We start from the raw sequence: 17565 nt of genomic DNA, 5'->3' as shown, positions 1-17565 counted from the left end.
GCACGGTCCCCAAGCTTTGCATCCCGAGACCCAGCTCGGCGCAGACTCGGCGCGCCGGGGACGCCCTGCGCAGGCGCAACCCCGGCCAGACCCGGAAGTAACCGCGGAGGTGACAGCCGAAACCCCGGAAGTGATGTGACCTTCCGCGTGGGTGAGTGCGAGCGAGGGGTCGTGGCCTTTGGGGGCTCGAGTAGGAGTGAGGGGTCGCGCCGGGAGGACGGAAGAACCCAAAGGAGGGGCCGACCGGATGACTCGCCATCTCCGTCCTGCGTGTAGAGGGACGGTCGCCGCGGGCGTGAGCCGACCCGGGCTTCCGGCGGAGCGCGCCGGCGACCGGTCCGTGGGTTCCAGGCGCCGGGTCGCAGCTCCTTCCGCCCCTGGCGCGCGCACCCGAAGTGAACGAGTGCGCGCGTTTCCTTTGGCCCACGGTCCTCAACCTTTCTTCCGGGTGTTTTTTTAAGATTGTATTTATTTTTTAGAGAGAGGGAAAGGGAGAACTAGAGGGAGAAAAACATCAGTGTGTGAGCGATGCAACGACGGGTCGCCTCTATCTCGCCCCCGAGCAGGACGGCCTGCTCCCCAGGCACGTGCCCTGACCGGGAATCGAACCGTTGACCCCTCGCAGGTCGGGGGCTCAGTCCAATGAGCCGCACCGGCCAGGGCTGCGTGTTTCGTTATAATCAGTGGCACATAGCAACGTCAGCAAGCACACACCGAGTTTCGATAAACATTTCATTAAACAAAAATAAAGTTTTATTGCCAATGCAGCTCTCCATGGGTGGGCGGTTCTCCGGGGAGCTCACTGGCCACGCGGCGCCCGCAGTCTCACTCCGTAGGTCTACATAGCAGCGGACAGAGGTCTCGCGTTCACACTGGCCAGCCGGGTGGGGATCCGCCGGTGCTTTGGGAAGGAGGAAGGGGAAGCCCAACGCGATTCTTTCCCTCCCAGGTTCCAGCCAGAGCCGTCTGATCTTTCTGAACTTGCCCTCCCGAGGTGGCTGTGCGTGCACCAGCACACTTTGAAGATCCCTGCCGTGAGATTCAGCCCAGCACCCTGCCGGCGAGGCCAGAGGGCGTTGTGCCAGCTGCTTCACCCGAGTCTCCGCCTCCCCGGCTTTAAAATGGGTATGAAAACGTGTCTAGGTCAGCAGTCACGACCCCGCCGCACAGAACAACTCAAGGAGGGTTTCGAGAGGGAGAGTGTGGGGAAACGGAGGTGGTGTTTCAGCCTGCAGCGGTGACGGTGCGGTTGTGTGCACCCCTAGGTGCTGGGGCCTGAGGGGAGGGGCAGTCACAGAAGACCGCAGCGCAGACAGGGCCCCCCTTCAGTCTGGGCGCGGCGGGGCAGGGGCAGAGAAGTCCCCTCCTGGCCCCCTGCTCCTCCCTCCGGTCTCCGCCCGCAGGCAGGGGAGCCGAGGGGAGTCCCTCAGGGCAGGCCCTCGGGGCAGCAGCAAAAGTGGGTCAAGAAGAAGCAGACGAGGTGCCCCGTGTGCACTGCCGCCCCTCCTGCCGTTGCCCTGAGGAGTGAGCCTGCGAGTTTCCGCACAAGGTTCAGCAGGGGCCCCTGGCGCGGGGGCGTGGGTTGCCGCGGTCCAGCGGAGCTGAGCGTCCAGCTTCAGGGCACACAGCAGTGACCCTGGCGTGCAGCCCTCGCCCATGTGGAGTCGCTGCCGGCAGCCTTTCCGAAGCCCCATCCTGCCGTCGAGGGGCGGCCGACTCGGCCCGGGCTTCCGCACGGGCTCAGCTCCCCCAGCCGGGAAGCGGCCAGCCGCAGAGGAGTTCGAGTTCACCGCTCTGGGTCCGCACTGTGCGGCAGTGCGGGCAGGCGGTGTGGACCGGCGCGGCCCCGCGGGGCTTCCTGTGGCGGCGGACACCTTCCCGTCGGGGCTGCCGGGGTGGGCGCCCGTCGGCCACACGCGCCTGTGAGCACTTGGAATGAGGGAGTGAGGGTTTGCATTTTTAAGTTTTTAGTTGACTTAAGCCACGGGTCTCAAGTCGTCACCAGGGGCCACATCAGCCTCACCGTTGCCTTCCCAGGGCCGAAGTAATTTTAGGGCTGTGTACATGTGACTTCTCCTTCACTGCTAAGGAGTTGACATTACATGCAGCCCCGTGAAGGCAACCTCGAGGCTGATGTGGCCCCGGTGAAAATGAGCCCAGCACCCCTGACTTCAACTGAGTGGCCACGGGGGGCTGGTGGGCACCTAACTGGGCGGCACAGGTGCAGCAGGAGAGGGACCACGACGACCACGCCGCAGCGTGAGGCCCAGCTGAGTGTGTTCAGCTGGCAAGGGGGCGCCGCGCTGCACAGGCGCAGATGGAGGTGTGTCAGGACACGGAGAGGGTGGAGGGGGCCTCTGGCTGGCCTTGCCGTGGACCAGGTTCCCACCTGCTGTGCCCTCCTCCTCCAGGTCCCGTGTCCTCAGGGCCGGGGCCTGGTGCCCGACGCTGCGGCTTCCCAGCGGGCTGAGCGGCGGTGTGGCTAGTTGGTGGGCTGGTTTCTCTTCCCTCCAAGGGCCTGTTCTCGTGCCCCGCCCCTGCCCGTCCCGTCCCACAGTCCAGGGGCAGGTCCCTGGCGCTCTCTTGCCTCGGCTCCTTCACTTTCTTCACTGAGCCGCGTGGAGGACTCGACGACCTCACCCCCCGGGAGACAGCCGGGCCCGGGCCCTGCCGGCAGCGAGGCAGAGGTTCCGAATGTCGGTCACCGGACTCGTCTGCAGGGACTTCTTCGTGACTGGTGTTACCGCCCGCCAGTGCGATTGTGTTCCGCCCGTTTGGGAGACCACAGTTGTTGTGTGTGCTGCCCTGGTGACCCGCGACCTTGTTCGGTTCACGTGTCCTGGTCAAGTTTCGCAGATTTCCATGGAAACAGACCTTCCGCAGCTTGTTCCTCCTTTTCTAAAAAAAGCTTCAAGACAGTGGGCGCAGAAGCAGCAGTGGACGCTGGGCAGTCAGTGTGGCATGGGCTGTGGGCCTCTCAGGGTGACCGTGCCCCCTCCACCCCCAGTTAGATTCTCTGCTCACGAGTGGGTGTGACATCTGCCCGACGTGTGTGGCGGCCGGTGTGGGGTCTGACCGCCGGTGACTCGTGTCTCGGGTCGTCCCGCATGGTCCTGGGTGCGTCTGCTGGGCGCACCTGGACACGGCGAAGTGAGGGTTGTCCGCATGCCGTGAGCTCTAGCGCCTTCTACTGCCGGGACTGCGCGGCTGCAGGCTCCTCTGGCTCCTCCTCGGACTTCCTCCTGCGCCTCCTGGGTGGTCCCGGGGGGCGATTCGTCTCCGGGCTGACGTGCCCTCCGGGCACGAGGTGACAGCAGCTCGTCTGAGAAGACGGACACTTTCCAGGGGTTTTGGGCCGAGGCTCACGCTCCCTCTGCGAGGTTCTCGCTCGGCGGGTGTCGGACGCCCTCAGGGAGAGTCTCGGGGCGCGGGAGGGCCCTGGGGACCCCCACGCGCTCACACACACGTCCTGTCCCTCAGGCCCGCGGCCCCTACGACTCAGGCTCCCGTGTGCCGAGCGACGGGCCGGCGTCACGGCCTCCGCTCACTTCTCTGTCTCAGAGACGCACGCGGAGGTCCTGGCGCGCTCGGTAGGTGGTCAGGCCCCTTACTCCGCCCGTCTGACTGTTCTCATCAGGACCATGACGCCCTCGAGGCTGCTCTCTGCAGGATGGCGGGGCGCGCTGGAGGGCCTGGGGCGCTGGACTCGGCCCCCCGGGGCCGCCCTCCGCCCGCCCCTCCCGGGGCCCAGCTCCCCCCGGCGGCTGTCGCTCAGCTGCGCGGACCCGGCCAAGGCGCCCCCCGGGAAGAAGCCGCTCTCGGAGAAGAGACTGGTGAGCCTGCCGGCGGGGCGGGGCCTGTCTGCAGCGGGGGACCCCCCCACCCCCCAGGGACGCTGTTCTCCCTTCTGTCTGTGGCGTCTGGTTTGCCCTGACGGCGGCACCACCGAGGGGCACGGGCAGGCCTCGCAGAGGAGCTCCCGCGGAGGCTGCCCGGCGGCGCGGGGAGGAGCCCGATGGCGGATGAGGCTCCCCCGCTCGGGCCTGCACGTCTTCCGCACATGCGCGGGGCTCCGCTACGTGAGCAGGACGTGGGGGTGCGTGCCCGGGATGCGGGCGGAGCTGCGCTTCCTCCCGGCCCCACCCGCTTGCCCCGAAGTGGGGCCCCGGGCAGCAGCCCCCCCCCCCGCGTGCAGGGGCGCTCAGGGCAGCGTCCGGGGCGCTGTCCCCCCCCCCCCGCACCCCAGCGGGGGACGTCAGGCCTGGCCTAACCCCGCCCCCCGCCAGGGCGCATCAGGGTGATTTGGAGATGTTGGCAGACAGCAAAGTTAGGGTTTTTAAAATAGTAATTCATGGTTTTTCCATGTGGTGGTGCCAAAGAATCTTTAAATATGTGTGTTTCCTTAAAAAAAAAGATCTGGGGGTCAAGTAGTGGGCGGAGAGGCCGGTGCCCTGGGCCTGGGGGAGGGGCCGGGTGGGGCCGGTCCGTGCAGGCACACGGAGGCGGGCGGGGCGGGTGCCTTGCTGGCCCCCGTGTCACCGTGGGAGCGGACGGTTGTTGAAGAGGATCCTGCTTCGGGTCGGCTCCTGAGCGAGACTGAGCACCCCCCGCCCCGGGACCCGCAGAGACCCCTCCCGTTGGGAAGCCCGCTGCAGGCAGCAGAGGCGCGCGGCGGGGGCGGCGGGGGTGGCGTGAGTGGCAAGCTGCCGGCCCCGTGCTCTCCGTAGAAAAGACACTTCGTGGACCACCGCCGGGTGCTGTTCCGGGGCGGCCGCGGAGGCAACGGAGCGAGCTGCTTCCATAGCGAGCCCCGGAAGGAGTTCGGGGGCCCCGACGGCGGCGACGGCGGCAGCGGTGGCCACGTCGTCCTGAGAGGTAGGTGCTGGGGGGAGGGGGGGTCAGGGGGGGCAGCGCTGGCCTGGGTGGGTGCCTGGGGGCAGGAAGGGTCGACCTTATCCTGACGGCAACTTGAGTCAAAAGTTGGTGGATGGCATCATTTTTGTTAAATTATGTGATGCTCGCCTTTAAATGATGCACCAAAGCCCAACTTTGATAGTGGGGTTGTCGTTTTGTTGTTTCGTTTAATCTCGGGCGCACACCGGGGAACCTCCCTGTCAGGAGCCCCGAGTTCCAGCCAGGCGCAGGGCAGGCGTGGGTGCTGGGGTGGTGTCCTCGCTCAGCACCTTGCGGGCGCAGGCGCAGTGAGCTGGAGACTCGGTGAACTCGGTAAACGTCGCCCTAGTAGGATGTAGCCGTGTTCACATGGTAAACACTCACAACATCATAAAGTGTAGCTATTTTTAAATCGACGGCACAGCTGGTTTGGAAGTTTTCAGAAATTGCATTTTCTGAAAGAAATTGCAATTTCAGAAATTGCATTTTACACAACAGAGTGTAGCTGTGGCCGCCCTGGGAACTTCGGCGGCAGCCTCGCCCCCACCCCCGAGCGCGAGGCCTCGGTGGCCCACCCCCCCCCCGGAGCGTGCGGGGGGGGGGCGGGGACGCAGAGGAACAGGGCGGCGTGCGGGGGGCGGGGACGCAGAGGAACAGGGCGGCTCTCCCTCCGATTGCAGTCGACCGGCAGGTGAAGTCCCTGTCCTTGGTCCTGCCCCGGTACCAGGGCACCGACGGAGAAGACGGCGGCAGCAAGAACTGCTCAGGGCGAGGCGGCGCCGTCCTCTACGTCCCGGTGAGCCCCGGCCGCAGAGCCCCGGCTGCAGAGCCCGCCCGGCTCGGGTCTGGCCCTCCCGGGCTCCCGGTCGGTCCGGCTGTGGCCCCCGGAGCCGCGGCCCCCGCCCAGCGGCCCCGCCCCAGCCCGGGCGTCGCGCGGACTCCACACGGGTGTGCGTGGGGCCGCCCCGGCAGCCACAGAGCCACCGCATGTACAGAGAGGGGGCCCTGGGGGGCCCCGTCCCTCTCGCCTTGGTCCAGGAGTCGCCCCCAGTCCCCACCCCGGGGGCCCTCTGAGGGAGGGGTCCCCGATGTGCCCGCTCCCCTCGGCTCACCTCGCGTGCCAGAGGCACTGTGTGAACAGCCACCTGTGCTTCTCATCCTGGGCGGGGGCGGGGACCTCTTCCTGTAACCCCCAGCTGCAGCTGCGTGGAGGGCACCTGGCTGTGCCTGCCCCGCCCCCGCCCGACCGCGTCCCCTCCCCGGACTGGGCAAACACACCTGGTCCCGCCTGACGGTCACCGCCTCTCTTCCCAGGTCCCCCTGGGCACGCTAGTGAAGGAGGGGAGCAAGGTGGTGGCCGACCTGTCCCACCCGGGGGACGAGTATCTCGCCGCCCTGGGCGGGGCCGGAGGGAAGGGCAACCGCTTCTTCCTGGCCAACGACAACCGCGCGCCCCTCACCTGCACCCCCGGGGAGCCCGGGCAGGAGCGGGTCCTCTCGCTGGAGCTCAAGACGGTGGCCCACGCCGGCATGGTGGGCGTCCCCGGGGCCCCCGGCGGGGGGTGGGCCGCGGGAGACTGGTGTCGGGGGTGGGATGGCCGCCGGCCTGCAGGAGAGCAGCAGCCCCCTCTCTCCGGCCGGCCTGTGCCCTCGGCCAGGAGCCGTGCCCGGCCCGGCCCAGACGGAGGAGGTGGCAGCATGTCCCCCTGTCTGGCAGGTCGGGTTCCCCAACGCGGGCAAGTCCTCGCTCCTCCGGGCCATTTCGAACGCAAAGCCCGCCGTGGCCGCGTACCCGTTCACGACCTTGAACCCCCACGTGGGCATCGTGCGCTACGAGGACCACCAGCAGGTGGCAGGTGGGCTTCCGGGACTCTTTCTGGGAGGTGGGGCTGGGCGAGGTGGGCTGCCTGGAGTCTGGGACCCGGGGGCCCGGTCTTTCTCGGCGGGGGGCCGAGGGTCTGCATCCGCCCCCGGGTTCGTGCTGCCCTCCCCCCACCCCGCGTCTGCGCTCACGTCTCCAACGCGAGGAGGCGGCTCGGCCCCTGCGGGGCTCCCGCCCCTGCCCTGCGAGGAGGAGCCTCTTCCGGGGGGGGGGGGGACACGTCCCAGAAAGGGCAGAAGGGCAGGCCTGCTGGGGGCTGCGCGCCCCCTCGGCACCCCCGTTCACCCCGCGCCCCGTGGGTGTCTGCTGGGAGCCGGGTTGTCGAAGGGCCGCGGGCGGGGGGGTGGGGGGGCGGTCCCCTTCGACAGCCACGTTGGGAGCTGGGAGGACTGGAGCATGCCGTTCCAGCCAGTAAACACTCCTCGTCAGAAGGGCCCGTCACCGTGCCCGTCACCCAAGCAGTCCTCGGCCCTCTGTGAAACTCAGAGCTGAGGTTCCAGGGGTCCTTGAAAGGCGTGTCTGAGACCCCAGCCCTGCCCATCTCCCGCAGTGGCCGACGTGCCGGGCATCATCCGAGGCGCCCACCGGAACCGGGGCCTGGGGCTGGCCTTCCTCCGGCACATCGAGCGCTGCGGCTTCCTGCTGTTCGTGCTGGACCTGGCGGCGCCGGAGCCCGGGGCCCAGCTCGAGGCCCTGAAGTTCGAGCTGGAGCAGTACCAGCCGGGCCTGTCTCGGCGGCCGCACGCCGTCGTCGCCAACAAGGTCGACCTGCCGGAGGCGCGCGCCAACCTGCCCGCGCTGCAGGCCCGCCTGGGCGGCACGGCCATCGCCCTGTCGGCCGTCACCGGGGAGAACCTGGAGGAGCTGCTGCTGCGCCTCAAGGAGCTGCACGACGCGCACGTGGCCGCCGAGCTGGCCCAGGGCCGCCAGCCGCTCAGGTGGTAGCGTGCCGCTCGGCGGGGCTGACTCCCTGCTCTGCACGGCCCCCCCTCAGCCTGCTCCCCCGAGCCCCCGCACCGTCAGCCTCCTGTCCGACTCTCGGGGACCTTCTCGTCCCTGCGGTTGGTGCCCGCAGCAGCAGGGGCCGTGCTGCGGGGGTGCAGGGCGTCGACCCAGCGGGACTGGAGCCGGAGGTGCCCTCGCGGCTCGTCGGCGCCAGCCTGCAGGACAGCAGCCGCCACGGGTGGCCCTGCGAGTCCCCGGCTGTCCCCACGGCCTCAGAGCGGCTGGAGACAGGCCCCGTCTGCAGGTGCCTCTCCGACACCGCCACCGCCACCGTGTCTGGAGGAGCAGGGAGGTGCCACCTGCTGTCCCCAGGCGGCCGAGCCTGGGAGCTGAGCCCGGTGCCGGCGTCATGGCTGAGTGCACCCAATATCCGGCCCCGGGGCAGGCTGTGCGGCCGTCTGCGGCGGTCAGGGTGACTGCTGGGCCCACGCTGGCCTCCAGCCTTCTGGTGGGCTCGGGGAAGAGCCCTGGGGGGCGGGCCGTCGAGGCCAGGGCCCACCCTGTCTCTGCTGGAGTGACCCCGGAGAGGCTGAGGGCCCCAGCGGCCGCCCTACCCGCCGCCCGCAGGCCGTGAGGACAGCCAGGCCGAGGCCGCTGTGGCTCATCCACTCCCCCAGCAGAGCACCACCACCGTTTCCCCCAATAAAGTCTGATGCTGCCGACCTGTCCCCGAGGGCCCTGCAGGGGGGCGGCGGGGCGGAGGGCAGGGGAGTGGGAGGACAGGCTGGGCCCCGGGATTGGCCTTGAGGTCCCGGGGTTTCTCTCCTGCATGTAGCGGTCAGCGCTGTGGACGGGCTTCGCACCGGCCCCCCACCAGGCACTGTCCTGCAGGGTCAGCTCCTGCTCTGGGGGGTGGTCCCCACGCCCGGCCACCTGCCGGGCCCACAGAGCCTTCCTCTCGGGGGCCAGGCCTGAGGTGGGCGAGCTGCCCGGGGCCTCTTGTCTCAGCGGCTGCGCCCCCACCACAGCACGCAGCGGAGGGCACGGTCAGGCTGCCTGCCCGCAGGAGCGCCCCCCGGAGGGAGGGCGGGGTCCCCATCCCCTCCCAGCCATGGCCCCGCAGCCTCCAGACTCGGCTGTGTGCGGAACGAGGGGGCGGACGGCGGCTGGCGTCAGGTGTGGCCGGGTGCCTTTTCTCTGGAGGTGTTCGTGAGCGGCAGGTGGTGGTGCCGAGGGGCTCCCGCCAGAAACACCGCCCTGTGCCGCTCACGCCCGTCCCCACTGCCACCCTCCAGCCGTTTCCGCTACAGCCATCTGCCCCGACGCTGTTCGGCTGTGGCTTCTCCATCAGCCCGGCCACCGCCTGTCCACATCTCCCTGGGGACATGGACTTCGATCTCCGACGTCCCCCCGCCCCTCCCCTGGTGGCCCGGGGCTGCAGGGGGGCTGCCCTGGTGTGCACAGCGGGGCCGTGCCCAGCAGCGGACCCCACCTCGCCCTCCATCGCCCCATTCTCCCCCGGCCTCTGGGTGTGGGGAGCGCCTGCCCCTCCCTGTCGGTCCCCCCCCTCCCGTCCCCTGCTGTGGGTGGCAGCCCCGGCCTCTCCAGGCGGCTCTGAGGAAGGGGACCGAGGCTTCGGGACGCAGGACCTTCCGAGTCCCCCATGTCAGCCCTACGGCCCAGCACCCCCTTCTCCAGAGTCCTGTGTCCACACTTCAGGGCTCCCCCAGGGCACAAGGGGCCTGGGGCTGCCGCCGTGCCCCCTGGAACCCCCCCACCAGCCTCTGTGGGAGCTGTCAGCCCTCCCCTGGTCTTTGTGGGGGTCCATTGCTTCCTCCTCCCTGTTCTATGTTAGAACGTGGGGCCTCGGGTAGCAAGTGGGTGCGCACCTGTTCCCAGGTGCAGGAGGGGGCTGGGGGAAATGGCGGAGAGCTCCGTGCCCCCTCGAGACTGGGGCCCCCTTTGGGAAGCCCCCTCACTCCTCCGGCAGCAGGACCGTGGCCGGGGCTCTGCCCACCCCGCTGCAGGGGCTTCGCCCCGTCCCTGCCTCCTGCCAGGCTGGCCTGCCCTCCCTGGAGCCTCCAGGCCTTGCTGCTTCCTGCCGCCCCTCCCTCCGCACGCAGCGCGGGGGTGGTCGCCGAGGCCGGGACAGTGTGTGGACACCATCCCAAAGAAGCCCGGGGGCCCCGAGGGCACCAGGAGGGGCCGGCGAGGAAGCACAGCCCCCCCCCGCCCTCCCGGCATCTCAGAGACCAGATTCTGCCCCGAGGGGGGTGCAGGGTGGGGGCGGAGGGCGCCCCCTCCCTCGTTCCCACAGCCCAGCTGGGAGCCGGGGTCTGCTGGGCGCTCTGAAGACCGCCCGGCACTCACAGCGCCAGCACGTAAAGGTCCCCGAGCCAGTCCGGATTTGGAAACCAGCGTGACTTTGGGGTGTCAGACCCATTTTTAGCTCGGTGCCGCTCCCACAGCGGCCACCCTCCTCCTCCTCACGTCCCTGTCTCCTCCCTCCTCTGAAGGACGGCTCTGTGCCCCCCAGGGTCCGTCTGAAGAGTTCCCACTGAGGCGCCACCCGAGACGGGCGCCCGCTCCCTGGGGGACAGCATCCCCGTGTGAGACCCGGGCTCCTGGGAGCCATCCCAGGATGCACCTCCAGGACACGTCCCCCACTCCGCTCCCACCCCGGGGGACACCGAGATGGCACCCAGGGGAGAACCCAGCGGAGGGGCAGCTGGCGTCCCGGCCCCAGTCCTGCTGAGTTGGGGGGTGCAGTCGCATCCCGGCCTCGGGACCCCAGTTCTCGCATCCGCAGAGCAGAGAGTGTGAGCGCCCCTAGTGGGCGTCTGCGTGGACGTCGGGTGCTCCAGTGTGTGGTGGTGGAGAGGCTTTGTCTGGGATGGGGGAGTGCGGGGAGGTAGGGGCCAGACGGTCACGGGGGCCTCCACATCTCAGCCCTGCCAGGGAGAGCCCAGCCCCCTCCGTCAGGGCCCTGGCCCCTCAAACGCAGCGATGATTAACTGGGCCTCTTTAGGGAGGACCAGGGGCTGCCTGCTGGGCACCATGAGAACTCAGGGTCTTGGTCCCAGGCGCCCAGAAGCTCTTCCTGGGGCCCCTGCAGCCCGTGCCAGCCCTGGGCCTTGCTGAGCGCCCGGCCTGTGCCTCTCGGGGGCCCCCCCTCCTGCCCCCGTGACCACAGCCCTGCTCGTGCAGCGTGGGAAACGCCAACCCCTCAGGAAGGCCCCCTGGGCGTGTGAGCTGGGCCGCTCCTCTGGTCCCCGCCCCCGTGGGAGCGACTCGCTTCCCTCTGTGTGTGTGTGTGTGTGTGTGTGTGTGTGTGTGCGTGCGCGCGCGCCTCCTAGCTGTGCGCCAGGCACACAGTAGGTGTTCAGTAAACATCCCCAGCTGGGGGGGACAGGCAGGGGGCGGATCAGCCTCTGTGTGCGGCGGGCGCGGGGCTGGGCTGGGCTGGGCTGGGCGGAGGGGGAAGGCCCCTGGCGAGTGTGTTTGCCGCAGGGCCGGTCTCCTCAGCCCTGTCCCCGTGCGGGAGCCCGAGCGGCACTTTCCAGAGATTGAAGGCAAAATTGCTTGAAAGCCTGTGCTTTTATCCTCCAATTTGTAGCCATTTAGCAGGCTGGGCGGAGGGGCAGGGAGCCTCTGGCGGTGCTGGTGGCGAGGAGGGCGGGTCCTTTGTCCTTGCTCAGATGGCCCTGGGCTGCAGGACGGGGGCCGACAGGGGGCTCAGGCTGGGGCCAGCGGGGTCAGCAGGCACAGCTGCCCACAGGGGCTCCCCTGAACTCTGGGCCCCGGAGACGGTGGCCACCACCGTCCCTGCACCAGCAAACCCTGCGCTCGCTGCCACCTACGCTCCAGACAGCACCCAGCCTCCAGGGGAGCCCTCGGTCATGAGGGAGGGGCCGTCGGGACCAGGGTGGTCCCGGGCATACCAACGGGGACCGAGGGGGAGGGGTGCCAGCCGAGGAACCTGGAGGAAGTTTTCGGGGTTCTCGGGGAATATTTGGAAGTGCCGTACAGCTCCCCAGGGTGGGGCTGGTCAGCTCCCTGTGGTCAGGTGCTTCTCCCCACCCACCCAGCACCCTCCAGTCCTGCCTCTGGGCCTTTGCACTGGGCAGCTCCCCACCAGACCTGCCTCCCCTCCCCCTGCTGGGCCTCCCCCACTTCTTGGGCTCAGCTCCAGCTCCCACACCCCTGGAAGCACCCCAGACTCCAGGTCAGAGCCAAGGACAATGACAGCCTCTGGGGGCAGCAGAGGGGCCGGGTGCGGGGAAGGGGGGCCCTGCTGGGTGCCTGTCCCTTACTGGGGTGTGCTGGCCAGGTTGCCCTTTCCCCCCACAGCAGTCCCCCCACAGTGGGCCCCCCCCCACTTGGAAGAGAACACTGAGTCCGGGAGAGGGGCAGGCCTGCACCTCAGGTCCACCCGCTGAGTGGCCTCGTGTCCCTAGGGCCCCACTGAAGCCCACCCCCGCAACAAAGGTCTCAGGAATCAGCACCAATAAAAAATACACTTTACTGAGGGCCTCAGGGTCTGCAGGGCCAGCGCAGCGGGCACAGGGGAGGCGGGGCATGCAGGGCGCCCACGGGTGCAGGAGACGCGGTGAAGTGGCCCCCCACTCAGCACCCCAGCTCTGGTCCCCTCTGACCACCCCACGAGCCTCAGGACCCCGGGGCAGGGCTGGGGGCTGGCCCTCGGACCGCCAGCCCCAGGACACGCTGGCGGAGCTGCCAGGCAGGCGTCCGGCCCCGGACGCCCCCCGAGCCACCAGCCGGGGGCAGGGGGCGGGCGCAGCTGGCGCAGCCCCGCCGGAAACGAGCCGGAGGCGTGAGGGCGTGGGAGCCCGCACCTGCCAATCCTGCCCGGAGCTGCTCTGCAATCTCGTCTCTCTTGATTAAACACCCAAGGAACAGCGAGTTCACAGATGTGTTTTCCCCGTCTTTGTCTTCCCGAGACACCCAGCGCGAAACGCAGAGAGTGGCAGCGCGTCCCCGGGGGGCCGGCGGCTCTTTGGGGCGGTGGGTGCCGCAGGAAGGAGGGCTGGACGGCCCGGGGCCCGGACGGAAGCAGGGGGCGGCTGGCAGCAGGGGGCGGCCCGGGCTCGTGGGGGGCGGGCGGGGAGGGTGCACCGGTGCGCCCAGGTGTGTGCAGTGTGTGGGGGGCGGGCCCACGAGGGGCCGACCCCGGGTGGGGAAGCCCGGAGCACATACCAAGCATTTGCTTTGGGAAGAACGCCAAGCAGCAGTTGTGCAAAGGGTGGACACCACTGGCCATCACTGTCTGGGGGTGGACATTGTGGCTGAGACCCTCCTGGGGTGGACCTCGGACTCGGGGGGCAGGACCGGCCACCCCATTTCAGTTCAGGCAGCGAGCTCGGCCCACCCACCAAGCCGCCTCCCCTGCGGGTGGGTGGTCCGGGAGAGGCCCCCACGGCGCACAGCCTGGCCACAGACGAGGGGCGGCTCCCACCCGGCAGGCGGCCGCCCGGGAGCCCGGGCCGCAGCGTGGAGGCGTGGCCGCGGCGAGCCGGCTCACTTCCAGCCGTGCTCCAGGGAGCTGTGCGGCTGCGCCTTGAGCCGGTGGGGGCACAGCAGCTTGGTGAAGGCGCGGCGGAAGCTGTAGTGGCACAGCGGGTAGAGGACCGGGTTCACCGCCGAGTTGGCCCACAGCAGCCAGAAGGACGTCTCGTACCAGTAGTCGGGCACACAGCGGCCGTGGCAGGCGGCCCGGATGATCATCAGCAGCGTGTACGGGGCCCAGCAGAGCCCGAAGATGCTCACGATGACGGCCAGCGACTTGGCCACCTTCTTGTCCCGCGACAGCCGGAAGCGCTGGGTGATGCTCTGGGACACCATCTTCATGCGCTTCTCCAGCGACGCCGAGGACGCCGACGGCTTGGAGCCCCTCTTGAGCGAGCGGGGCCGCTCCGCGCCCCGCGAGGAGCTGCCCGAGCTGGACGTGGGCGAGCCCACGGTGCCCCCGCCGCTGCCCCCCGGGGCCGCCTCCCCGGCCTCGGGGCCGGGGGCCGCCTCCCCCGCCCCGCACCTGTGCAGGGGCATGGCCTCCCCGCGCCCCTTCCGCCGGCAGCCCCAGCAGCCGCGCGCGGCAGCGGGCGGCGAGGGCTGGGCCTCGGGCGGGGGCTCCGGCCCGGCCGCCCCGTCCAGCCGCTCGCGCGTGCGCCTCTGGATGTTCAGGTAGATGCTGAGGTTGAAGAAGGTGACGCTGAGGAAGGGCGTGAAGAACTCGAGCGTGGAGGCCGTGATGAGGAAGTACCAGTTGTAGAAGAACTCCGCGTAGCACTGGCCCTCGGGGATGGCGCTGTGGCCCGACAGGTGCTCCCAGCTCAGGATGGCCGGCCCGTACAGCAGGAAGGCCAGCACCCACACCAGCACCATCTTCCACACCGCCCGCCGCGTGTCGCCCTGCTGGGCCCGGTAGGAGACCTGCGGCGGGACGAGGAGCGGTCAGGAGGGACGGGGCCGAGCCCGGCCGGCTGGCTGCCGCCGGCTGCAGCGGGACTGCAGGATGGGGGAGGCCCGCCCGGCAGGGGTGCCGGCTCCCTCTCCTTTCTGCCCCCGCCCTTCCCCTCCCCCTCGGAGCCCCGGGCTGGCCGGCGCCTGTCACACCGTCCCACAGCCAGGTTCTGGGGGCGTTTGCCGCCCCCCTCCCCGCTGCGACCCCCCCCAAAGGTGGGTGTCGTCCTCCCTGTCTCCCGAGCACCCACAGGGCCCTGGGCCCTGTGCACGATGCCTCTCGGATACCGCTTCACGTTAACCCTCTCAGTGGCCCTGTCGCTGTCCCCACTTTCTTTCCTGATGGCTCAGCGAGGGAGGGTGGACCGGCTGAGGAGGCGGGGCCGGGGGCCAGCCCAGGCCTGCGGGCCCGACCCCGTGCTCCCCGCACCCTGTCCCCTTCTCCCCAGACAGCACACGTGTGGCCCCAAGCAGAGGGCCCATGGGGCGGCAGGTGGAGCCATCAAGGGGAAGACGAGAGGCCAAGGGCAGACCCCCACCCCAGCGCTGCCAACGGCCCACCCGCGTGGCAGCGACGCCGGACACCCTGGCGGCCCAGGGCCCCGGCCCCTGGGAACCTGCAGAGCCAGGACCCCAATGTCTGTCTTCCTCGGAGCCCACGGGCACACACAGACGCACAGAGAGACACACAGACACACACGCAGAAACACACACAAGGGGTCCTGCCTCCAGGGACCTCTGGCCCAGGCCCGCCCTCAGCTGCCAGGACTCTGGGCCTGCCCGGGAGAGGAGCATCGGGTGCCGGGTCCTGCCGCTGCCTCCGCCTGTCCCGGGACCACCCTCCAGGCAGCGCGGGGCCGCTGAGCGGGCAGGTGGCCGTACAGACTGCCCGGTGTGCCGGGTGTGAGGCCAGCGGGGACCGGGCTCACCCGGCTGTGCCCACCACCCAGAAGCGGCTGCCCCTGCCACGTGCCTCCCGGGGCCACGGTGGACCCCCGCCCCCCGGGGCGCGAGCGCGGCCCCCCCGCACCCAGACTCACGGCGCGGGTGACGGACAGGAAGCGGTCGTAGCTGATGAGCACGACGTTGAACACGGAGGAGGTGCAGAGCAGGTAGTCCACCACCAGCCACAGCTTGCAGAGGCCCCGGCTGAAGGGCCAGCGGCCGGTCAGCACGTAGGGCACGTACAGGGGGATGCAGAAGGCTCCTGCGGGCAAGCGGGGCCGTGCTGGGCCGTGCGGGGCCGTGCTGGGCTCCGGCCGGCTGCACTGCAGAGGCGGGCGGGACCGGCCGTCGCCCCAAGCCCACCTCACCCACCTCCTCCACCCTGTCTCCCAGGCACCCCCTCCGCCCTGGAGCTGGCCTGGCGCCTCGGCCCGGCCCCCAGCTCCACTAGCGCCCCCTGGGGTTGGGGGTGGGAGGGAAGCTGCTGCGGGGACCTGGGGGCCCCCCAGGAACAGTGAGCCTCTGATCCTGCATTCCGTGCTTCCTAGGCCTCCTTCCGCCCAGCCCTCCCGTCCCCAGAGGGAGGAGGGAGGAGAATTTTCCCCGTCTCCTCTGGCCGGCCGGATGCCAGACCCCATCCTGATTTCTGACAGCCTTCCCTCGGCAGCTCAGAAACCAGGAAAGCCGTCCTCCGGGCTCGCAGGGCACTTGGCGGCGGCCGAGCCCTGCCTGGAGCGCCAGCAGACGCTGCTCCTCCTCGCAGCCCCAACAGGTGTCTGGCGCTCCAGCCCCCACCGCGGGTGCCCCGCCTCCCCGCCGGCAGCAGCTCGGACACGTGAGAGCGCGCTCCTGGGAGCCTCTCCCCACCCCCACCCCTGCCTTTCCCACGGCCCCCCTCCCCCAACACGGCTCCCCCCCATTCCATGTCCACTCCGCCAAACCTCACTCCAGCCCCCTCCGCCCACCCCGACTCCGCCACAGCCTTTGTTTGGCTCCTGCAGGAGCCAGCGCTGCGCCCGAGGCCGCCGTGCCTTGCGCCTCTCCCGGCGGCCGCCTGCTCCGGCCCCTTCCGCAGGGGCGTCACACCCCAGCCCCCTTAACGTCGCGGCAGGGAGGCAAGGCGCCTTGCCCGCGCCCACCTCCCCAGCAGTCCCGAAGGCGCCCTCCCCGGGCCGGGCCCCCCACAGGGGCGCGTGCCCCAGCAAAAGGCACTCTAGTTCGGCGCTCCAGTTCCCGCTCCCCTGAGCGGGCCGGGAGCCCAAGGACTCGGGCGGGGGTTGAGGGACTCACCCACGAGGAAGTCGGAGATGGCGAGGTTGAGCAGAAAGAAGTTGTTCTGGGTGCGGAGGCTCGAGTCGGCCACGAAGGCCAGCATGACCAGCGCGTTGCCCAGCACCGTGGCCACAATGAGCAGGGCCATGAGCGCGGCCAGCACGGCGGTCCAGGCGGCGGAGAAGCCGCGCGTCCCTGCCGCCGCCGCCGCCGCCGCCGCCGCTTCTTCAGCCAGCGCCCCCGACGCGTTCAGCGGCCCGTCGGGTGCCGTGCGCTCCATGGCCCCGCGGGCTCAAGCGGCGCCGGGGCGCGGGGCAGGGTGCGGACCGCCGACCGGCCGGCCGGGAGGGGCCCCGGGCCGGGAGCCTGGTGTTTGCGGGCTTTCGGCTGGGCCGGGTTCCCCAGGGGATGCCCGGCGCATGGTCCGCGGGCGCCTAGGCCGGGGCGGTCGGCGCCGAGGGGACGGGCGGATTCCGAGCCGAGTGGGGCCAGCGGCACGACCGCTGCAGCCGAAGCGGGGCAGGAGCAGAGCCGGAGCCCAAGCCGCCGCCGGAGCGCCTGTGCGCCCCGAGCGCAGCGCGCTGCCAAGAGCGCCCCGCGCCCAGCCCGCCCAGCCCCGCGCAGCGCCCCGGCCATTGGCTGCAGCCCTCGCCCCGCCCCCGCCCCGCCCCCGCCCCTCCCGGCGCCGGCAGCACCACGGACAGCGCCGCGTGCCCACCGGCCGCCGGAGCCCAGCCGGGGTGCGCTCGGCTGCAGGCTGGGAACCGGGCCGGGAGCGGCGGGGCAGGGCTGGGGGCTCTCTTGCTGTCAGCCGACCCGTGCGCACAGGGTCCGATCTCTGGGGCGCTCGGCCCGGCCGGTGCCCTCTCGGCCCCGGGGATCTGGGGCTGGCGGCTGGCGGGAGCCGGGGTGACTGTGGGGACCCGGAGTGGGGGTGGGGAAAGCACCCGCGCTCAGGGGCCCCTGCGCGCCGGACCCTCCTTCGTTCTTGGGTCAAGCGGGTCTGAGGGAAGAAAGGTCTTTACGAGAAGGGGGGAGGGGTCCTCAAGGGCCTGCGCCCTGGCCGGTGCGCTGCGCTCCCCATGTGCGTGGGACTCTGGGTTTCAGTCTTCGCGCGGGCAAGGCCCAGCACAGAGCCCAGGGTGACC

The 17565-nt window shown here is 70.4% G+C and overlaps 2 protein-coding genes across 3 annotated transcripts; one reads left to right on the top strand and one right to left on the bottom strand.

Moving 5' to 3' along the window:
* Positions 1-13: 13 nt before the first annotated feature.
* On the top strand, positions 14-8440 carry MTG2 (mitochondrial ribosome associated GTPase 2). 2 transcript variants are annotated; one of them, XM_045833345.1, is made up of 8 exons: positions 14-151; positions 950-1125; positions 3638-3833; positions 4728-4875; positions 5574-5689; positions 6208-6426; positions 6611-6749; positions 7326-8440. In XM_045833345.1, the coding sequence occupies exons 3-8, from the start codon at positions 3642-3644 to the stop codon at positions 7718-7720; spliced, it is 1209 nt and encodes a 402-aa protein (XP_045689301.1). In that variant the 5' UTR covers positions 14-151; positions 950-1125; positions 3638-3641; the 3' UTR covers positions 7721-8440. The 2 variants fall into 2 exon arrangements, with proteins under 2 accessions (XP_045689301.1, XP_045689302.1); XM_045833346.1 differs by lacking the exon at positions 14-151 and adding an exon at positions 166-336.
* Positions 8441-12224: 3784 nt separating this feature from the next.
* Positions 12225-17066, bottom strand: HRH3 (histamine receptor H3). Its single transcript, XM_045833179.1, has 3 exons — positions 16436-17066; positions 15241-15407; positions 12225-14170 (listed from the first exon to the last, which is right to left on the bottom strand). Exons 1-3 carry the CDS (start codon positions 16695-16697, stop codon positions 13259-13261), a joined length of 1341 nt encoding a protein of 446 aa, XP_045689135.1. The 5' UTR covers positions 16698-17066; the 3' UTR covers positions 12225-13258.
* Between the last annotated feature and the right edge of the window lie 499 nt (positions 17067-17565).

This window comes from Phyllostomus hastatus, unplaced genomic scaffold (assembly GCF_019186645.2).
Source record: "Phyllostomus hastatus isolate PE091 unplaced genomic scaffold, TTU_PhHast_1.1 phas_contig_17, whole genome shotgun sequence".
In the NCBI taxonomy this organism is placed as follows: domain Eukaryota; kingdom Metazoa; phylum Chordata; class Mammalia; order Chiroptera; family Phyllostomidae; genus Phyllostomus; species Phyllostomus hastatus.
This window is presented reverse-complemented; position numbering and strand designations above follow the sequence as displayed.

Excerpts from the sequence above, each read along its gene's own strand:
- MTG2 (XM_045833345.1), top strand. The coding sequence starts at position 3,642 with ATGACGCCCTCGAGGCTGCTCTCTGCAGGATGGCGGGGCGCGCTGGAG. Across the intron at positions 3,834-4,727 it reads CGCTCTCGGAGAAGAGACTG|AAAAGACACTTCGTGGACCA; the intron begins GTGAGCCTGCCG and ends TGCTCTCCGTAG. Across the intron at positions 6,750-7,325 it reads GGACCACCAGCAGGTGGCAG|TGGCCGACGTGCCGGGCATC; the intron begins GTGGGCTTCCGG and ends CATCTCCCGCAG.
- HRH3 (XM_045833179.1), bottom strand. The coding sequence starts at position 16,697 with ATGGAGCGCACGGCACCCGACGGGCCGCTGAACGCGTCGGGGGCGCTG. Across the intron at positions 15,408-16,435 it reads CATCTCCGACTTCCTCGTGG|GAGCCTTCTGCATCCCCCTG; the intron begins GTGAGTCCCTCA and ends GCTTGCCCGCAG. Across the intron at positions 14,171-15,240 it reads TCCTGTCCGTCACCCGCGCC|GTCTCCTACCGGGCCCAGCA; the intron begins GTGAGTCTGGGT and ends GTCCCGCCGCAG.